Source organism: Myodes glareolus, chromosome 7, assembly GCF_982192425.1.
Source record: "Myodes glareolus chromosome 7, mMyoGla1.1, whole genome shotgun sequence".
In the NCBI taxonomy this organism is placed as follows: Eukaryota; Metazoa; Chordata; class Mammalia; order Rodentia; family Cricetidae; genus Myodes; species Myodes glareolus.
Window position 1 is genome coordinate 56,314,799 of NC_142032.1, and position 15,366 is coordinate 56,330,164.

At 53.8% G+C, this 15,366-nt stretch overlaps 1 protein-coding gene across 1 annotated transcript; it reads right to left on the reverse strand.

Annotated features, from left to right (window-relative positions):
* Positions 1-1,144: 1,144 nt before the first annotated feature.
* On the reverse strand, positions 1,145-15,360 carry Map3k11 (mitogen-activated protein kinase kinase kinase 11). The gene is made up of 10 exons (XM_048458027.3): positions 14,031-15,360; positions 9,456-9,636; positions 9,142-9,290; positions 8,883-9,058; positions 8,540-8,783; positions 7,954-8,067; positions 7,129-7,264; positions 6,955-7,046; positions 3,033-3,413; positions 1,145-2,011 (listed from the first exon to the last, which is right to left on the reverse strand). Exons 1-10 carry the CDS (start codon positions 14,770-14,772, stop codon positions 1,674-1,676), a joined length of 2,553 nt encoding a protein of 850 aa, XP_048313984.3. The 5' UTR covers positions 14,773-15,360; the 3' UTR covers positions 1,145-1,673.
* Positions 15,361-15,366: the final 6 nt, after the last annotated feature.

Below are 15,366 nucleotides of genomic sequence, written 5' to 3' on the forward strand. Positions count from 1 at the left end.
GCAGGCAAACAATCATATATATAAGCATATAGGGCCGAGTGTGGCACACACCTTCAAACCCTGCACTTGGGAGGCAGAAGGGCAGATCTCTTTGAGTTTGAGGCCAACATGATCTACATAATGAGTTCCAAGTCAGTTAGGGCTACAGTGTAAGCCTGTCTCAAAATTAATAAAATTAAATAAAAAATTAAAATAAGAAAAAAGTCATAGCAATCAAGAGACTAACCATGAGGAAAGGTCTGAGGACGTAGGTGTTTGAGGATAGTGGACCTACGGAAAGATGATTCTATGGTATTCTGGGTGGAACAGTGGTGGTCTAGACGGAGGGCAGGAAAGAGCTGTAAGATTTAGATGGAAATAGTTGGGGAGAAAATGAGGTAGGAGCCCTCTGGACAGGTGACGTTGCCAAACTTCCTGTCCCAGCTCTTGCTGAGGATCTCCTTGCCTGGCCAGACCGCAGACCAGGAATGGCTGCCATGTGTAAGTGGGAGGTTCACTCATAAACCACACAGGGACCCTGGCCTAAGTAAGTGGGAGGGGTCACTCATAAACCACAGAGGGACCCTGGCCTAAGGAATGGGGGGTTCACTCATAAACCACAGAGGGACCCTGGTGGAAGTGGGTGAGACAGAACCTCAAAGTAGTGTCAAGAATGCCAGGGCGGGTCACCATGATACCTTGTGGGCACACTTATTCTGCCTATACCCAGGCCACGGACTAGAGGCAAACGCAGGACAAACCATCAGAATGTTTCATGGAGGGCTATGGGCATGAATCTACCTGGGCTGGGGAAAGCATGACCTGGGCATTTTCCTAGAGATGATGATATTGTAGCTGGGCCCAGAAGACAGGACAGGGACCAGCCAGCAGCAGGACAAACCCTCATCTGAATGGTAGAAATGGCTCAGGTAGAACTGTGAATGGATGAAGCCTGGCCATGGTGAGAGAAGAGATGAGATCAGCATGTGTAATGTTAGGGAGCTGAGATGAACACTTACCGATTACCCAGATGGTGGGCTTGGCCCTAGGAGAGGCGTGCGGTACAAGGCATTCTAGATTGGTCTCAGACTGTTTATCTGCCCATTGTTTTAGGGGCATGAAGGCAAGGACACTGGATTACCTTCAAGAAGTGTGACAGACTGCATTTGGGGATACAGCTTACGAGTTTATTTGGCTTCATTGGTTCCCCAGACCAAGGCCCCAACCTTGGCTGGGGCAGTAGAAAGGCACCCAGAGAGCCCCGGCTCTTACAACCTCCAGGGTAGGGGGTCCAGGAACTAGGCCTTGGGGACAGGGGCCACAGTAACAGGACTTGGTCAAAAGTGCTGGTGACACCTGAGGTCGGCCCCTCTCCCCTGTACCTCCCCCTCCTCCCTGCACCACTCCTGGGGGCAATTCCCTGAGACAGGCTCTGGTCCTCCCAACCAGTTAGGTACAGTGTCAGGCCCCAGTGGGGCAGGTAAGTCAGGGCACCTACAGGTTGTAGGTATGTGGGGTGTAGCCCCCCATCCAGTGTGAAGGCTTTCTGTGCAGTGTAGTGTTCCTGACCCCCACAAGGGGTCAGGGTCCCTGGGAGAAACCAAGGCAGCCACAGAGACCTGCCGGGCTCCTCTTCCAGTGTATGCTATGCCTCCTTTAAGGCAGCTGGAGCGTGGGGGTGTGGCCTGGCCCACTCAAGGTCCTGCTTCTGGTGCCCATGGGGCCTGAGCACCTATGTCTTTGGTCTGCGTCCTGCAGTCCTGGGAGCCTCCCCGGAAGGGGTTGGCAGGTGGGGAGTCCCAGAAGGGATCTGAGTCTGGGAATAAGGTCCAAGGTGCCCGTCGGGGCGCAGGCTGTGGAGAGGGCAGGGGTGAAGGCCGTGGCCCAGCTGATACAAAGCTCCACGGGTCAATACGGCTACGGAGTGGTGAGGGCCGAGGTCGGCTGATGAGACCCAAGGGTGGTGATCGAGGGGTTCCAGGGGTACCAGGAGCCGAGCGTGATATTCCTGGTGGGGGTGAGACAGTTCTTCCTGTGGAGGTTTGAAGGGGTACATGGTTAGACATCTACAAATTCCTAGGTGTCCCCAGAAGGTACTGCCCTGCTCTGGCCTGAGCTTCTAGCTATACTGTGAGCTATGTATAAGGCTCTTTCATGCTCCATGATGTGTCTGTTCATTACAGTGTTTCAGAACCAGGCTGTCCTAGACCCCTCTGGGCTGGGCGACTTACTAGCTGTGGGAGTCCTGAGCTTTTACATCTACATCTCTGTATTCCCTAACATTTCCTCATCTAAGCTGGTCAGACAGCTTGGTTAACAGTGTCTGCCTCCAAGACTAACGACCTGAGTTCAAACTCTGGAACCCAGGTGGTGGAAGGAGAGAACTGGCTCCTGATAGCTGTCATCCATATTTGCACTTTGGCATGTGTGCCCCCACAATGAATAAATGTAAAAATAAATGAATTTCCTTAGCTAGTCTAGCATGGTGGTGTATGTCTGTCACGGCAGAACTTAGGATGCTGAGACCGGAGGGCTGGGAGTTGAGGCCAGCCTGGGCTACATAGGTAGACCCTGCTTCAAACAATCGAACAAAATAATTCATCTAAAAACTGGGTAAGAATGTTTGATATGAGGCTGGAGAGATGGCTCAGAGGTTAGGAGCATTGGCTGTTCTTCCAGCACTCAGGTTCAACTTCCAGAGCCCACATGGCAGCTCACAACTGTCTGATTCCAGTTCCAGGGGATCAAGCACTCTCAACAGACATAACACCAGCCAATGCACATAAAATAAAAATAAATTAATTGAAAAAAATGCTTGATTATAATTTAATGTAATAACCTCTCTACAGAATGGTTATAGTATTTGGCTCAACTAATCAATAGGAGTCTGTCACTATTAGGGAGGGGCCCATTTCTTCACAGTTGAACCTAGAGCTCTATCAGTGGGCCCAGGGCCCAAGGATCTGGTTTGGGTTCCCTGCAGCTGTCTGAGATCCTCTGAGTTCCTAGTCACTCCCCGCCTCTATCTTGCCCTCAGTCTTAGGGACACTTACCACGTGTCTCTTCCCGCCGAGGGCTCTTGGCTGACGGCTGGCCAGAAGGAACACCTAGGTCCAGCAATAAGGGTACAGGGGTGGGTGGGCCACGGGCATCAGGTGTTGTAGGTGACAGACGGATGAGTGGGGTGGAGGGCGGCTCGGCTGGGCAGGGTGAGGGCATCTGTGCAGGGGGTGGTGCTGGTGGGGGCTCCCCACGTTCACGGCTCAGGCCTCCTGGAGGCTGCAGGTCACGGCCCAGACCCAGAGAGGCCAGCAGAGCAGTGCCCCGCAGCAGTGCGCGTTGGATCAGCTTGGGAGTCCCGGAGCTATTGCCCCGCTCTGTGGGTCCAGGCCGCCGCGCTTCCTCTGGCTCTGGGCTAGGCCGTGGAGGGTTACCTATGGGCAGTAGTGACACGGGTCAGATTGAGGGGAATACATCTGCTGGGTGAGCATCCTGGGGATCCCTCAGTGGCCGTGGAACAAGAACCAAGTTTGCTTCCCACTGCCATCTTCCTCGGCTTTGTGTGTAGAGCAGCTCCTGCCGTTCTGCAGAACCTGGAACCTCCCCATCACACACATTACACTCTGCCAAAGGGAAAGGGTCTGGGGCAAGTCTGGAAGCAGCTGATGTAGAAGCTATCTTCCAAGAAGAACAGCCCATTCCTCAGTAGCTGTGACTTCCTGCAAGGGACCCTTGCTCTCTCTCCTAGCCAGCTGTCCTCAAAGTCATCATCAAAGCCTCCCTGCTCTAATCCCTTGTCCTTCCTCTTTGTGCCAGACCAGTAGCTGAATAGTCTAGAGATCTGGGTTGGCTAGAGAAAGAAATATAGGCTGGGAAATGAGAGCTTCTGCTGTGAACAGGATTTAGCTTGGAGTTCTCTTGGCCCAGGGAATCTTCTTTTTTAAAAATATTTTATTTGTATGAGTATTTTGGCTGCACGTACATCTGTGCACTACTGCACATGCCTGGTGCTTGCAGAGGCCAGTAGAGGGCAATGGATCCCTGGGAAGAAAATAGTAATAGAAATGTAAAAAAGAGCTGGGTGGGTTGTGGCAGCAGTGGCGGCCTTGGTGGCGGTGAAGCGTGACTTTAATCCCAGCATTTGGGAGGGAGAGGCAGGCGGATCTCTGTGAGTTTGAGGCCAGCCTGGTCTACAAAGCGTGTTCCAGGACAGGCTCCAAAGCTACAGGATTTTCAACCCTGTCTTGAAAATCAAAACAAAAAACAAACAAACAAAAAGGTAAAAAAGAATCTAAAAGTATTAAAATAAGCAAGAGAAGCCGGGCAGTGGTGGCGCACGCCTTTAATCCCAGCACTCGGGAGGCAGAGCCAGGTGGATCCCTGTGAGGCCAGCCTGGTCTACAAGAGCTAATTCCAGGACAGGCACCAAAAACTACGGAGAAACCCTGTCTTAAAAATAAAAAAAAATAAAAAAAATAAAATAAGCAAGAGAATAATGAAAATAGGGAAGTGAGAGTAGAGACTGGGACCCAGCAGGGTGAGTGGAAGTTCCTGACGTCGGCTCTGAGAAACACAGGTCCCCAGAGTTAAGCAACTTGTCCAAAGTAACTTGCATAGGATTTAAATTTGCCTCTAAGCTCCTGAATGTCAGAGTTAGCAACTCTGCTATTTAGGAGAAGACAGCAAGATACACTTGACCTGGAGACGACGGTAAACTTGCTTCCAAGGGGTTTTGAGCTGGTGAGTGGCTCCTGGCAATACCCTTTAGGCAGTTTTCTGTCATTGTAGGCTGCCTCCTGGCTATCAAAGAGAAACTCTGACCAGGACCTCCATGTAGGGAGTCCTGCTAGTGGTCTATGCATGAGATGTCCTGAGTGTGAACCCTCTATGACACTCCATTCCTTCTCAGCCAGCTTTCTGATGTGCTTGGAAGGTCAAAGGTCATACACTTTTCTCATAGACCCAGATGGATGCAGGAGTCCATGCTTGAGCTAGGGAACGACATGCTTGGTCAGCCATTAGGCTGGGGTGGTAGTTTCCTCTCACAAAGAGCGACCAGCGGGAGAGGTGTGGGATCTAAGTCTTGTGTCCCTTCCTCTGGGAACTCAGGGAAGTCATGGCCAAAGGGCCTGGCAGCATGGACAAGGACTGATCTGACCTACACCTGGGTTTAGAGGCCTTCAAATTCTCCTTTGGTCCTCTGGCCTGGTACATTCTAGAAAAACAAATTTAATCCCCCTAGTTTTCCTGTTTTCAGTTCAACCCTCAAACAACAGTTAACTGTAGGCTGCTGTGGCTAGAGCGAAATGAGGGGCTGGAGAGATGGCTCAGGGGTCAGGACCGCCAGCTGCTCTTCCAGAGGACCTGGGTTCGGTTCTCAGTACCCAAACGGGGTTCACAGCCATCAGTAACTTCAGTTTCAGGGGATTCAATGCCCTTTTTCCTCTTGTGTTCACAGGTAATGCATACATACAGTGTACAACCAGGTAAGGTAGCACACACCTTTAATCTCAGCACTCAGGAAGCAGAAGGCAGATTTCTGAGTTCAAGGCCAGCCTGGTCTACAAAGAGAGTTCCAAGACAGCCAAGGCTACACAGAGAAACCTCGGAAAACCACAAAAAACAAACAACAACAAAAAGCAAAAAACTAGTAGAGGGGAGCCCAAGAGCCAGACTCCAGAGCCTGATCAACCCGCATTCAAATCCCTCTTCTGCCAGGGCCGCACAACAGACCACTTAACTTTCTGTGCCTCAGTTTTCTCCTCTGTAAAAGGGAGCCAGTATCTACTTAGCAGACAGGAGAAAGCCGATGAATATTCGCTGTTATTGTTACAGACACAGTAGAAGGAGGTGATGGCTATGTGTGTGGGTGCTAACTGTGAAGGGCACAGCTAACGGGCACAATTTGGTGAACAGGGCTCTAGTCTCAGAGCCATTAAAATAAGGTCTACATTCTGCTGCATGCAGCAGGTACGGCTGGGATCCCTGTGATGGTCCCTAGGTTGGCATAGGGCCCCATAGACAACCACAACTTTCTTGGCTCTGTGGAATCTGGGTAGTGTTGAGCTGAGCCCTCTTCCCTCTGGTGTTGGAGCCCCAATTAGCTTCCTAAGCAGTTTGTATAGAAGAAAAGCGTCCCAGGAAGCCAGCTGAGAATATGGAAGCCACAGCTTCCCGCGGTTAGCATCCTTAGCTGGGGATTTGAGGTAGCTTACGTCCCTCTTGGAGCCTCAACTTCCTTGTATCTAAAATGGGGAGAATAATGGTTCTCCTCACCCACAGGTTAGATATGTCGTTCGCCTCACAGTGAGGCCATTATTGTCACAGACAACAGAAGTCCTGAACTTCCCTAGATGTAGATGGGGGTCCCAGATCTCTTCTTGCCTTGTCTTACTATCCTCCTCTTTACCCATGGGCTCTCCACTCTGAAAAGCACTGTGGAAGCCATCAGTGTGGCTCCACCTCTTCGGGCACCAAATGGAAGAAACCATTCCCTGCTTCTTGTCCTTCCTGGAACCTGTTGAGGTTACAGTGCTGTGCAGGGCTGCTAAAGTCCTAAGCAGGAGGGCTAGTCTCTAGAAGCCCCAAGGCCTTGGGTAAGTCTACTTTTGTGGTTCTGGAGACCAGAACAGGAGACCTGGGCTCTAGGTCTGGCTCCGCGCAGCTTCAGCTTTACCTTTCTGGTCATGAGTGAGAGCTTTCAAGGCAGGATTCCATTTCTGCTGCTGGCTTCTCAAAGTCCACCCAAGGCCCACAGAAAGAATTAAGCAAGATCCGATAAGGGAGCCGTGTGGTGGCGGCACACACCTTTAATCCCAGCACTCACTCAGGAAGAGGCAGGTGGATCTCTGTGAGGTCAAGGCTAGCATGGTCTACAAGAGCTAGTTCCAGGACAGGCTCCAAAGCTACAGAGAAATCCTGTCTCAAATAACAAAACAAAACCAAAGATCCACCAGGGGAGACAAAGTTACTCACCGTTGAGTGTTGGGGGAGCAGAAGGAGATCCTAGTGGGGATGAATCCTCGGAATCCAGGTACCACGTGGCTTCATCCATGCGGGACCTTCTTCTGGAGAGGGAGAGGCAACGAAGGCATGCTTTGAGTCTCAGGACTAAAGAAAAGCAGGGCTGGGGGACACTCAGACACTCACCTCCCATTCTGGGCCTCCCCAGGCTTGGGGGAACTGGGACCCCAGGCCCAGCAAGCACGCCTCTCTCCATTGCTTGAATCTTCTAAACGTCTAGGGGACTGGCGACCCCAAGTCTGGCCTGACTCTGCAGGCTCCACTGTAAGGGAACATCATGGGGTCTGAGTATATCCATGTCCTCCTGCACCCTAACAGTCAGAATGGGGGGAGTGGGCTAGGCTTTGGTGGGGTAGGTGGGACTAGGCCCTGGGTCAGCAGTGAGCAAATCCCCTTCAACTGCTCAAGTTTGAATATTTGCTCTGCCACTTATTGGCCATGTGGCAAATTACTCATTTCAATTTTCTCATCTACACTTAGCAATCCACTAGAATTACTGAGTTAATATTTGCATAGCATTCAGGAAAATAAAGACTGTATGAAGAAGCAGTGGAAGGAAGAGCGTTCAAGGCCAGCCTGGTCTACACAGTAAATTCTGGGACAGCCAAGGCTGTTAGTTACACAAAGAAACCCTGTCTCAAAAAAAAAAAAGGAATCGAGTGTGGTAGTATAGGCCTTTTCTTGGTACTCGGGTGAATCGAAGTTAAGGTTCTGTCTCAAAAACAAAACAAAACCCCCAAATCATAATATTATATAATTACTTGACGGGAGAAGAGAAGTATTAGGGGCGGGGTGTGCAGAGAACTTAAGTAAAAGTCTAGACAACAGGAGGGAAGCCTGGAAGCAGAGGAACAGGGTGTGATGAGGGAAGAAAGTGAGGGAAGGCCGATTCACTTCCAGACAGGGAGTTTTACGGGGTGTAGGGAAGGCAGGGCAGAACAAGTTTCTTACACTGGATGGCTCGGAACCGAGGGAAAGTGGGCGAGTCCCCGGCCCCAACCTCGAAGACATTTCTCCTCCGGTCAAGGCCTGGAGAGGCCTGCACAGTGATGCGGTGTTTGAAATCTGGGATTTGGAAAAAGAGAGGGCAGGTGCAGGTTTGTGAAGAGGAAGCACTCAAAATCTCAGGGGCCCTTGGCAGGCTTAGTGGCAACAGTGGCTGTGTGCTTGACTGCATTCCTGCCTCGAGGCCTTCGGTAAAGAGAGCTGAGTGGTTGACCCCCATCACTAGGACTAACAGGTAGTAAAAGTTTACCAGGCAGGCAGGCCAGACCCACCCTCTAGTCCTTCTGAGAACTTTCTGGAGCACCCTTGGCAGCCACTAGCAGCTGGACATGCAAATATTCCCGTCAGGACCCGCCCGAAAGAAAAAAAACCAAGCAAACCCCAAAATAAACCCCTCCCTATGCTAGCCTTCCAGCTGGTCAGGACGCCAATACCCCAAACCAATCCCAAAGCGGCCAGCAGACAAGCCTGACCACACCCCCTGCCACCCACAGCCAATGGCAGCGAGGCGTCCCGGAGCCCCGCCCCTTACCCAGGGGCATGCTGATACGTTCTCCGCCGTCGCGCGCCCGCAGCTTGCTCCGCTTGAAGGTGCCGCGGCGGCGGCGCACGTGCGGCCGCTCTCGGTCTACCTGCTGTAGCAGCAGCGTCAGCTCGCGCTCAAACACCTCCAGCTCCCACTGGGCCAGCAGGTGCTCGCGCCGCCGCAGCTGCTCCGCCTGCGACCGCTGCTCGCGCGCTGCGCGCGTTAGCTCCTCTTCGCGGCTCAGTAGTTCCTGTGCGCCGGACAGTGAAGGGGGCGGGGTCAGCCAATCATTGACCCAGACCTCCCACCTCATCCTCGGCCCCATCTTGTGTTCCTGGAGTCTTCCCACCTTTTCCTTGGCCCGCAGTTCATCAAAGAGGCCTTGGATCTCGCGTTTCCAGCCCTCCTGCATGGAATGGAAGGAGTCCCGTGGCATCTCCCGTAGGACCTGCGCCTCTAGTGCCTCCAGCTGCTGCAGGATGGAGGCGAAGTCGGGCCTGCGGTGGGGGTCCTGTGCCCAGCAGTCTAATGGGGCAAAGTAAGAGTCTGTGGGTATGTGTGTCTGGGACTAGGAAGTTTTCCCTCACCTGCCTAGCTTGTCCTCTTACCGGCCATGAGTTGTGCGAAGGGCTCGGGGCAGGTCGATGGGATGGGCAGTGTTAGCTTGTTGACAGCCACACCATAGGCTACGGCGAGACAGTCTATACCACGGTAGGGCACTTCCCCAGTCAGCAGTTCCCACAGCAGCACCCCAAAGCTGTAGGGAGACAAGGGATTTGTGTGTTCTCTTCACTCCAAAGCAGGGAGTAATGAAATAGTTTGGGGTTCTTCCAGCTTCAGCTTGTCCACCCCTAGTCTTAAGCACCCCTTCTCACCCTCTGCCCTCCTACCCCAGACCGTCCGGTCCCAACCCAGGCTGTACCTCCAGACATCGCTGCCCTTTGAGAAGGTGGAGGCCTTGATAACCTCGGGAGCCATCCAAGCATAGGTCCCCGCAGCACTCATTTGTGTAGTTTTGTGCCACTCTCTGGCGAGGCCAAAGTCAGTGATCTTTAGGGCCTTTTGCTCCATGTCGTCGCCCTCGATGGGCTGCAGCAGCAGAACTGGGGAAGAAGTAGAGCAGGGCTGTGGGTGCGAAAGAGGGAGAGCGTGGCACACACATCTGAGAGGCGTCCTGGCCAGGAATGGACACAGAGGGAACTGATGAGGAGCTCACAGCTGGGGTGAGACTGAAGAGATGACAACACATTTGCTGGCAAGGGGTTTCTAAGCTGCAGCTTCTCCTCCTCAGAATGCTAGAGGCCAAATTTTTATACTTATTTCTAACTAAAATAAACAAGCCAAACTAAACCAAATTAAACAATCAAGTAGGAATTATTCCCATTTTACAGGTAGGGAAATGTCTTGCTCAAGGTCATAGCAAATTGAGATTCCATTCAGCCTATGGCTCCAGAGCTAATGTTGTAGCTTTTTCCTGCACCAAATGGAATAAAAACTAATGTGGTAGGTTCTCAGTGTTGGTGGCTCTTCTTTCAAGAAAAATCTGAGTCAGGCAAGGTGGCACAAGTCTTTAATCCCAGCACTCAGGAAGCAGAGGCAGGCGGATATATGAGTTCCAGGACAGCCAGCCAAGGCTGTTACACAGAGAAACCCTGTGTCAGAAAAACAAAAACAGAGAGAAACCTGTGTCTTTCCACTTTGTTAAAGCAGGAGTGTGAACTGAAAGCTAGGCTGGGGAGTAGGAGGGAAGCGCTCAGTGAGCGAAGAAGGCCTGCAGGTCCTGGAGCCCACAGTACCGCGACAATCACAGCCTCTCACAGCAGAAGACTGCAAAGGGTATCTACAGAGGGAGCTGGGTATGAAGGGAAGGCGTGGGGGGGGGGGCGGGACGCGGACAGTGATTGTTCTTAGTCAGACTTAGCAGGGCTGTTTGGTTTTGATCCGAGTGTGGCCACCACTCTCAGAAAGAAGAGGAGAGGCAGCAACTTAGAAATCTTTTGCCAGGATAAAAACAGCTCAAGCAGCAGTAGTGGTGCACACTTTTAATCCCAGCACTCGGGAGGCAGAGGCAGGCAGATCTCTGTGAGTTCATGGCCAGCCTGGTCTACAGAGTGGGTTCCAGGACAGCCAAAGCTACCCAGATAATCCCTGTCTCAAAAACCAAACCAAACCAAACAAAAAAACCACCACCACCACCAACGAAAAATAATGAGCTCAAGTGAGCAGTTTCAGAGCAGCAGGACAGAGTCAGACTCTCCAGGGTCCGAAGGGCCCATCAGAGTGAGCAGCATCGTCTGCTTTGAACGTGTGTTGGGCACAGCCTTCAGCTCTCCTGCACAAGATGTCAGGGCTGCAATGGCGGTGTGACAGGTACTGAGTGTGAGGGCAAGGGGAAGGGCACCTATGTGGCCAAGTAAGTCAGAGAGGGCTTCTCAGAGGAGGTGTCAGAACAGGTATTCTTTGAAAGCCAGAGTCCAGAACCCCTGTTTCCACTGCTGTCCAAGCCCTGCAGCTTCATGGGTGATTTGGTACTGCTAAGCCCTTCCCAAACCCTCCCTTCCCAGGGCCTCTGCTGCCCGACTGTCTTCCTGCAGCCTCTCTCCCATTCTCGGCTGCTTTGACGCTAGTGCCCTTCAGAGCTCAGACTCCTCACTACCCCTGGGCTGCCTCCATCTCTTCCAGGCGCCAGCCCCACTCCTGGATGGCATCTTTTAAACATGGAATGCTAGGTGAGACAGCAGTGATATGCTCTACCTAGTACAGTGTTTATTTGGCCCCCACACCCAGCAGACTTTCTCTCAATTTCTCCTAATTCAGAGGATAGTCTTGAAATCCACCTGCTCCTCTTCTGCACTGAGATCGAGTCTGGTATAGATAAAGCACAGAACGACACTAACCTATCTCACAGGGTTGTCAGGAGTCTTAGACTAGTTCAGACACTTAAAAGCCTTCTTTAACCTGGGGACAGACAGATGGCAGGCTGCTTGCACTGTCATTTGCCTTAGAGATTCAGTGCTCACTCCTGTCAGTGTCTCCTCCTTCCTCTCCACCCTTAATCCTAACTTCCAGCCTCCAGCCCCGGTCAGGCTGCAGAAGCCGTGGGGACCACTGCTGGGCCTGTGCAAGCTCCCCTCAGGAGCAACTGCAACAGGCTGGGGCAGGATGCAGAGCACAGTTCTCTCTGGAGCCAGGACCCAGCCCTCCACTGAGCTCCTACTGCCTTTAACCTGCTCTCTGGCCACCTGGGGGGCCCACAGACAGGTAAAGCACTTTGGGCACCATTTATTTTCTCAGGCAGGGGAGTCAAGCTCCCTCCTTTTGCTGGGGAATCTGAATTTCAGAAAGAGGCAGCTGCTCACCCAGTCTCAGGATCTGTGGCCATTCTGCAACCTCCCAACTCTCTACTCTGCATCCCCAGCTTTCCCTCCAGGTTGTTTTGCACCTTGCTTGGGTCCTGAATTTCTCACAACCTAAGTTACTGTTCTGATGTCTGAGTGAGACCTTGGGCATGGGAGGTCAGCGGCCACCCAGTGAGGGCTAGAAAGCCCAGGCCTTGGGCAAGCTTCACAGTCGCCTCCTTACTGTCCCCCACCCCCTCCTAGCCTTTGTCAGGCTAGGGAGTAGCCTGGCCAGCTCACACCTCTTCCTCTTCCCTCTCATGGTCCCTACTTCTCCTTTCTAGGAGGCTTGCACTAACTTGGGGGGGGGTGTTCTTTGGGGGCAAATTGGGGGAGGTCAGGTCCAGGCCGGGCTGGCTGGTCAGTCCTGTGACTCGTGGGCTTAGAGAATTCCCCCTTCTCTCCCAGCCAGGCTTTCTCACAAGGCCCCCATTGTCCAGGAAAATCATGCCATTGTTTACTGCCTGAGCCCCCCCCCAAGCCCTGGGACTCCCCCCACCCCAATCCCACAGACAGCAACTTGGGCCTAGGCCCGGGTCTGTGAAGTTGGATGCCAGAGGCTGAGGGCACCTTGCCTGCCCTTTACCACCACCAAGACTCTGGGAGGGAGGCAGGGGAACTAGGGCCAGGGCTGGGAGGGGGGGCAATCCCTGGCTCCTTCCTCTCCTGAAACCCCTCCACCCCCAGCTTTTCCTCCCCTGCAGGCAGCTGGGCCAGGGAGGGAACAGGGGCTGGAGCTGGGGCAGGAAGCCAGCCCAGGGGCAGCAGGAAACACAGGAAGCGGTGTGAAGGGCGGGGAGCAGGGGCCTGGACTATTGTTCCATTTTTTTCTGGAAAGAGAACGGAGGAAAAACAGAAGACAGGAGCCCCCACCCCCTGGGCCTTTGGGGAATCCCCCTCAGGCTAGTGCAGGGAGTGGGGTCCCTTGGTAGTGGCTGGGACTCACGCTGCTCTGTGGATGATTGGGAGGCGCTCAGCTCTGGCAAGAACTTGAATATCACTGGTTCTGCTGCTGTTTTCCTCCAGCCCCTGCTTTACATTACACCAAGGCCAAGAGGCTCAGTGCTGATCCCTCTAAGATCGCCACGCTTTTCCTCTCCGTCACCCCACTGAGCACCGCTTCCCAGCTTGTGCCCTCTGCTCCAGGAGACCCAGGTCCTGGTGCTCCCACATTGCTGGATTCTGCCTCTGAGCCTGTACTGTGGTCAGGCCCTGCCCAGACACCCAACCAAGTACCTCACTAAATGCTGCCTGTTTTGGACTGGCTTGAAACCTGCCCACTTCAGGAAGCCGTCTGAACCTGTCACTAACTTGTCTTTGGCCTACAGTAACTCCTATGAATGGGAGTCTCAGATGGCGAGAGATGGAGTCTCCCTTCGCTAGGCACTCCCAGGCCTACTGCCTGATACCCTCTGCCAGCCTGTCAGAAATATCTACTCTCTATCACTGGCTGAGGACCCACTGCCTGTTGGGCATCCTGTGTCAGGGCTTTCCAAGGCCATCGAGCTGCTCTGGCCTCATCACGCTTTTTAGGGAGGCTGAAACCGAGGCTCAAAGTCATCAACGTGTGACCCTGTAGTCAGGAAGAGTGGGATGGACCAGCCTTGATCACCAAGCAGGGAGGAGGGTCTTCCCTTCTGAGATCTCTAGCCTGGAAGAGCTGCCCAAGGGAAGGGGAGAGCAGCAACACCAAGTTTGTGAATTTCAGGAAAGGGGAAGGCTGGGAGTAGCAGCCTCCAGGGGACTTCCCTGAGGTGGTGACCACGGTTAGGCAGGATGCTGATGGCCCACCTGAGAGAGCTGGGTTTTTTGTTGTTTTTGTTTTTGTTTTAGCTTGTCCAAACTGCAGCTGCAGGCTGGGATCATGAACTTCTAGAACAGAGGCAGAACTGCCAGGTGCCTGGGATTCCCGTTTTGGGGTCACCGATAGGCTCTGGTTATCCCTTTATATCCAATACTCCTTTTCGGAAGGAGCTCTTGACTCCCACATCTACCCAGCTAGGCTTAACTAAGAGTTAGGAGGAAGTGTGTGCACCTGGGCCTTGGCTGGGCAATGCCCCTGGCCTCCCCATTCCCATTTTATGCCCCCTGAAACTCACTGTTGTTGGACTTCAGGTCTCGGTGGATCACGGGCACCAGAGCCTCACAGTGTAGGTAGTGCATCCCTCGGGCGATCTGCACAGCCCAGTTGACCAGCACGTGGGGGGGCACACGCCGACCAGCCAGGGCACGGCTGAGGGGCCCACCAGCTGCGTACTCCATCACTAGGCAGAGGTTGGGCTCCTCCAGGCACACAGCTTTCAGGGCAATGATGTTGGGATGTGCCAGCATGGCAAAGAGCCGGGCCTCCTGTCGAACGCTCTCAGCGGTTACACTGATGTCCTCGTCGGGATCCTGGCGGGCTGCTTTCACAGCCACCAGCTCCCCTCGCCAGCTGCCACGGTAGACCTTGCCGAAGCCACCGATGCCGATCACCTCTTCCAGTCGCAGCTCCTGGAAGCTGGCCACCTCACAAGGGGGTGGGCCTCCACCCCGAGACACATAGTTGGATGGAAAGATGCCCACCTGGCCACCCACCTGGCCCGCCCACCAGCCCTCATCTCCCGAGATGGCTGCATCCCGGGACAGCACCTCCACACGGTCGCCCTTCCTCAGGGCCAGCTCATCCTGCCCATTGGGCTCATAGTCGAACAGGGCTGTCCAAACAGGGTTGGCATAAGCTGCTGCTGCCTTCGGGGACCCCTCCGGCCGGACTCCACCACTACCCCCGCCGCCCCCACTGCCATTGCCATTCCATGACCCCAGCGGGCTCTTGAGGAAGAGGTTCTTCAAGGGCTCCATGGCTGGGAGCCAGCGTTGGAATGTATGGGGGACTTTCTTCGGGTGCCCGTGGTCTCTACCCCCGCCGGCTTCTGAGGCCCTAGTGCCGGAACTTGGGCATAAGGGCCCTGGTCCTCAGCCCCAGACCCACGCTTCTCTGGGGAGCCAGGAGTGTCGCCTCCCGGCCCCCCGCATCTCGGGCTTCTGAAGGAGGGCACCGAGGGCAGTGTGGTCAGGCTGGAGGGGTGGGGCCCCCTGGCCTCCGGCGCCTCACCATGGCTGAGTTGGAGCGGCAGAGAGTCCCTCAATCCCAAAGTAGTCCTGGGAACCTGGCTCCAGCGCCCGCCTACTGTAAGGTGGGGCCTGTCAGGGTCAGCGCCTGGGCTCCGGTTGCGTCTTCAGGCACAAGAGGTGAAGAGAAAAGCCCCCAAATTGAGCTCCAATTGAGCTGAAGCTACCTCTTCTCGGGCTGGTGCCTTTGGCCTCAACAGCTCGGACCCCGTTCCCTTCTTCCTCCTCCCTTTGTACTTTGGCCCCGGGGGCGGGAGGCAGAGGTGGAGGGTGGAGTTTCACTTTTTTCCGCTCTTCTCCCTCCTGCAGGAAACAGCATCAGAT

What these genes read in the sequence shown, in the direction of transcription:
- Map3k11 (XM_048458027.3), bottom strand. Translation starts at nt 14,772, where the DNA reads ATGGAGCCCTTGAAGAACCTCTTCCTCAAGAGCCCGCTGGGGTCATGG. An exon ending in AAGGGCAGCGATGTCTGGAG is followed by an intron (nt 9,291 to 9,455) that starts GTACAGCCTGGG and finishes GTCTCCCTACAG; the next exon opens with CTTTGGGGTGCTGCTGTGGG. An exon ending in ACGTATCAGCATGCCCCTGG is followed by an intron (nt 8,068 to 8,539) that starts GTAAGGGGCGGG and finishes TCCAAATCCCAG; the next exon opens with ATTTCAAACACCGCATCACT.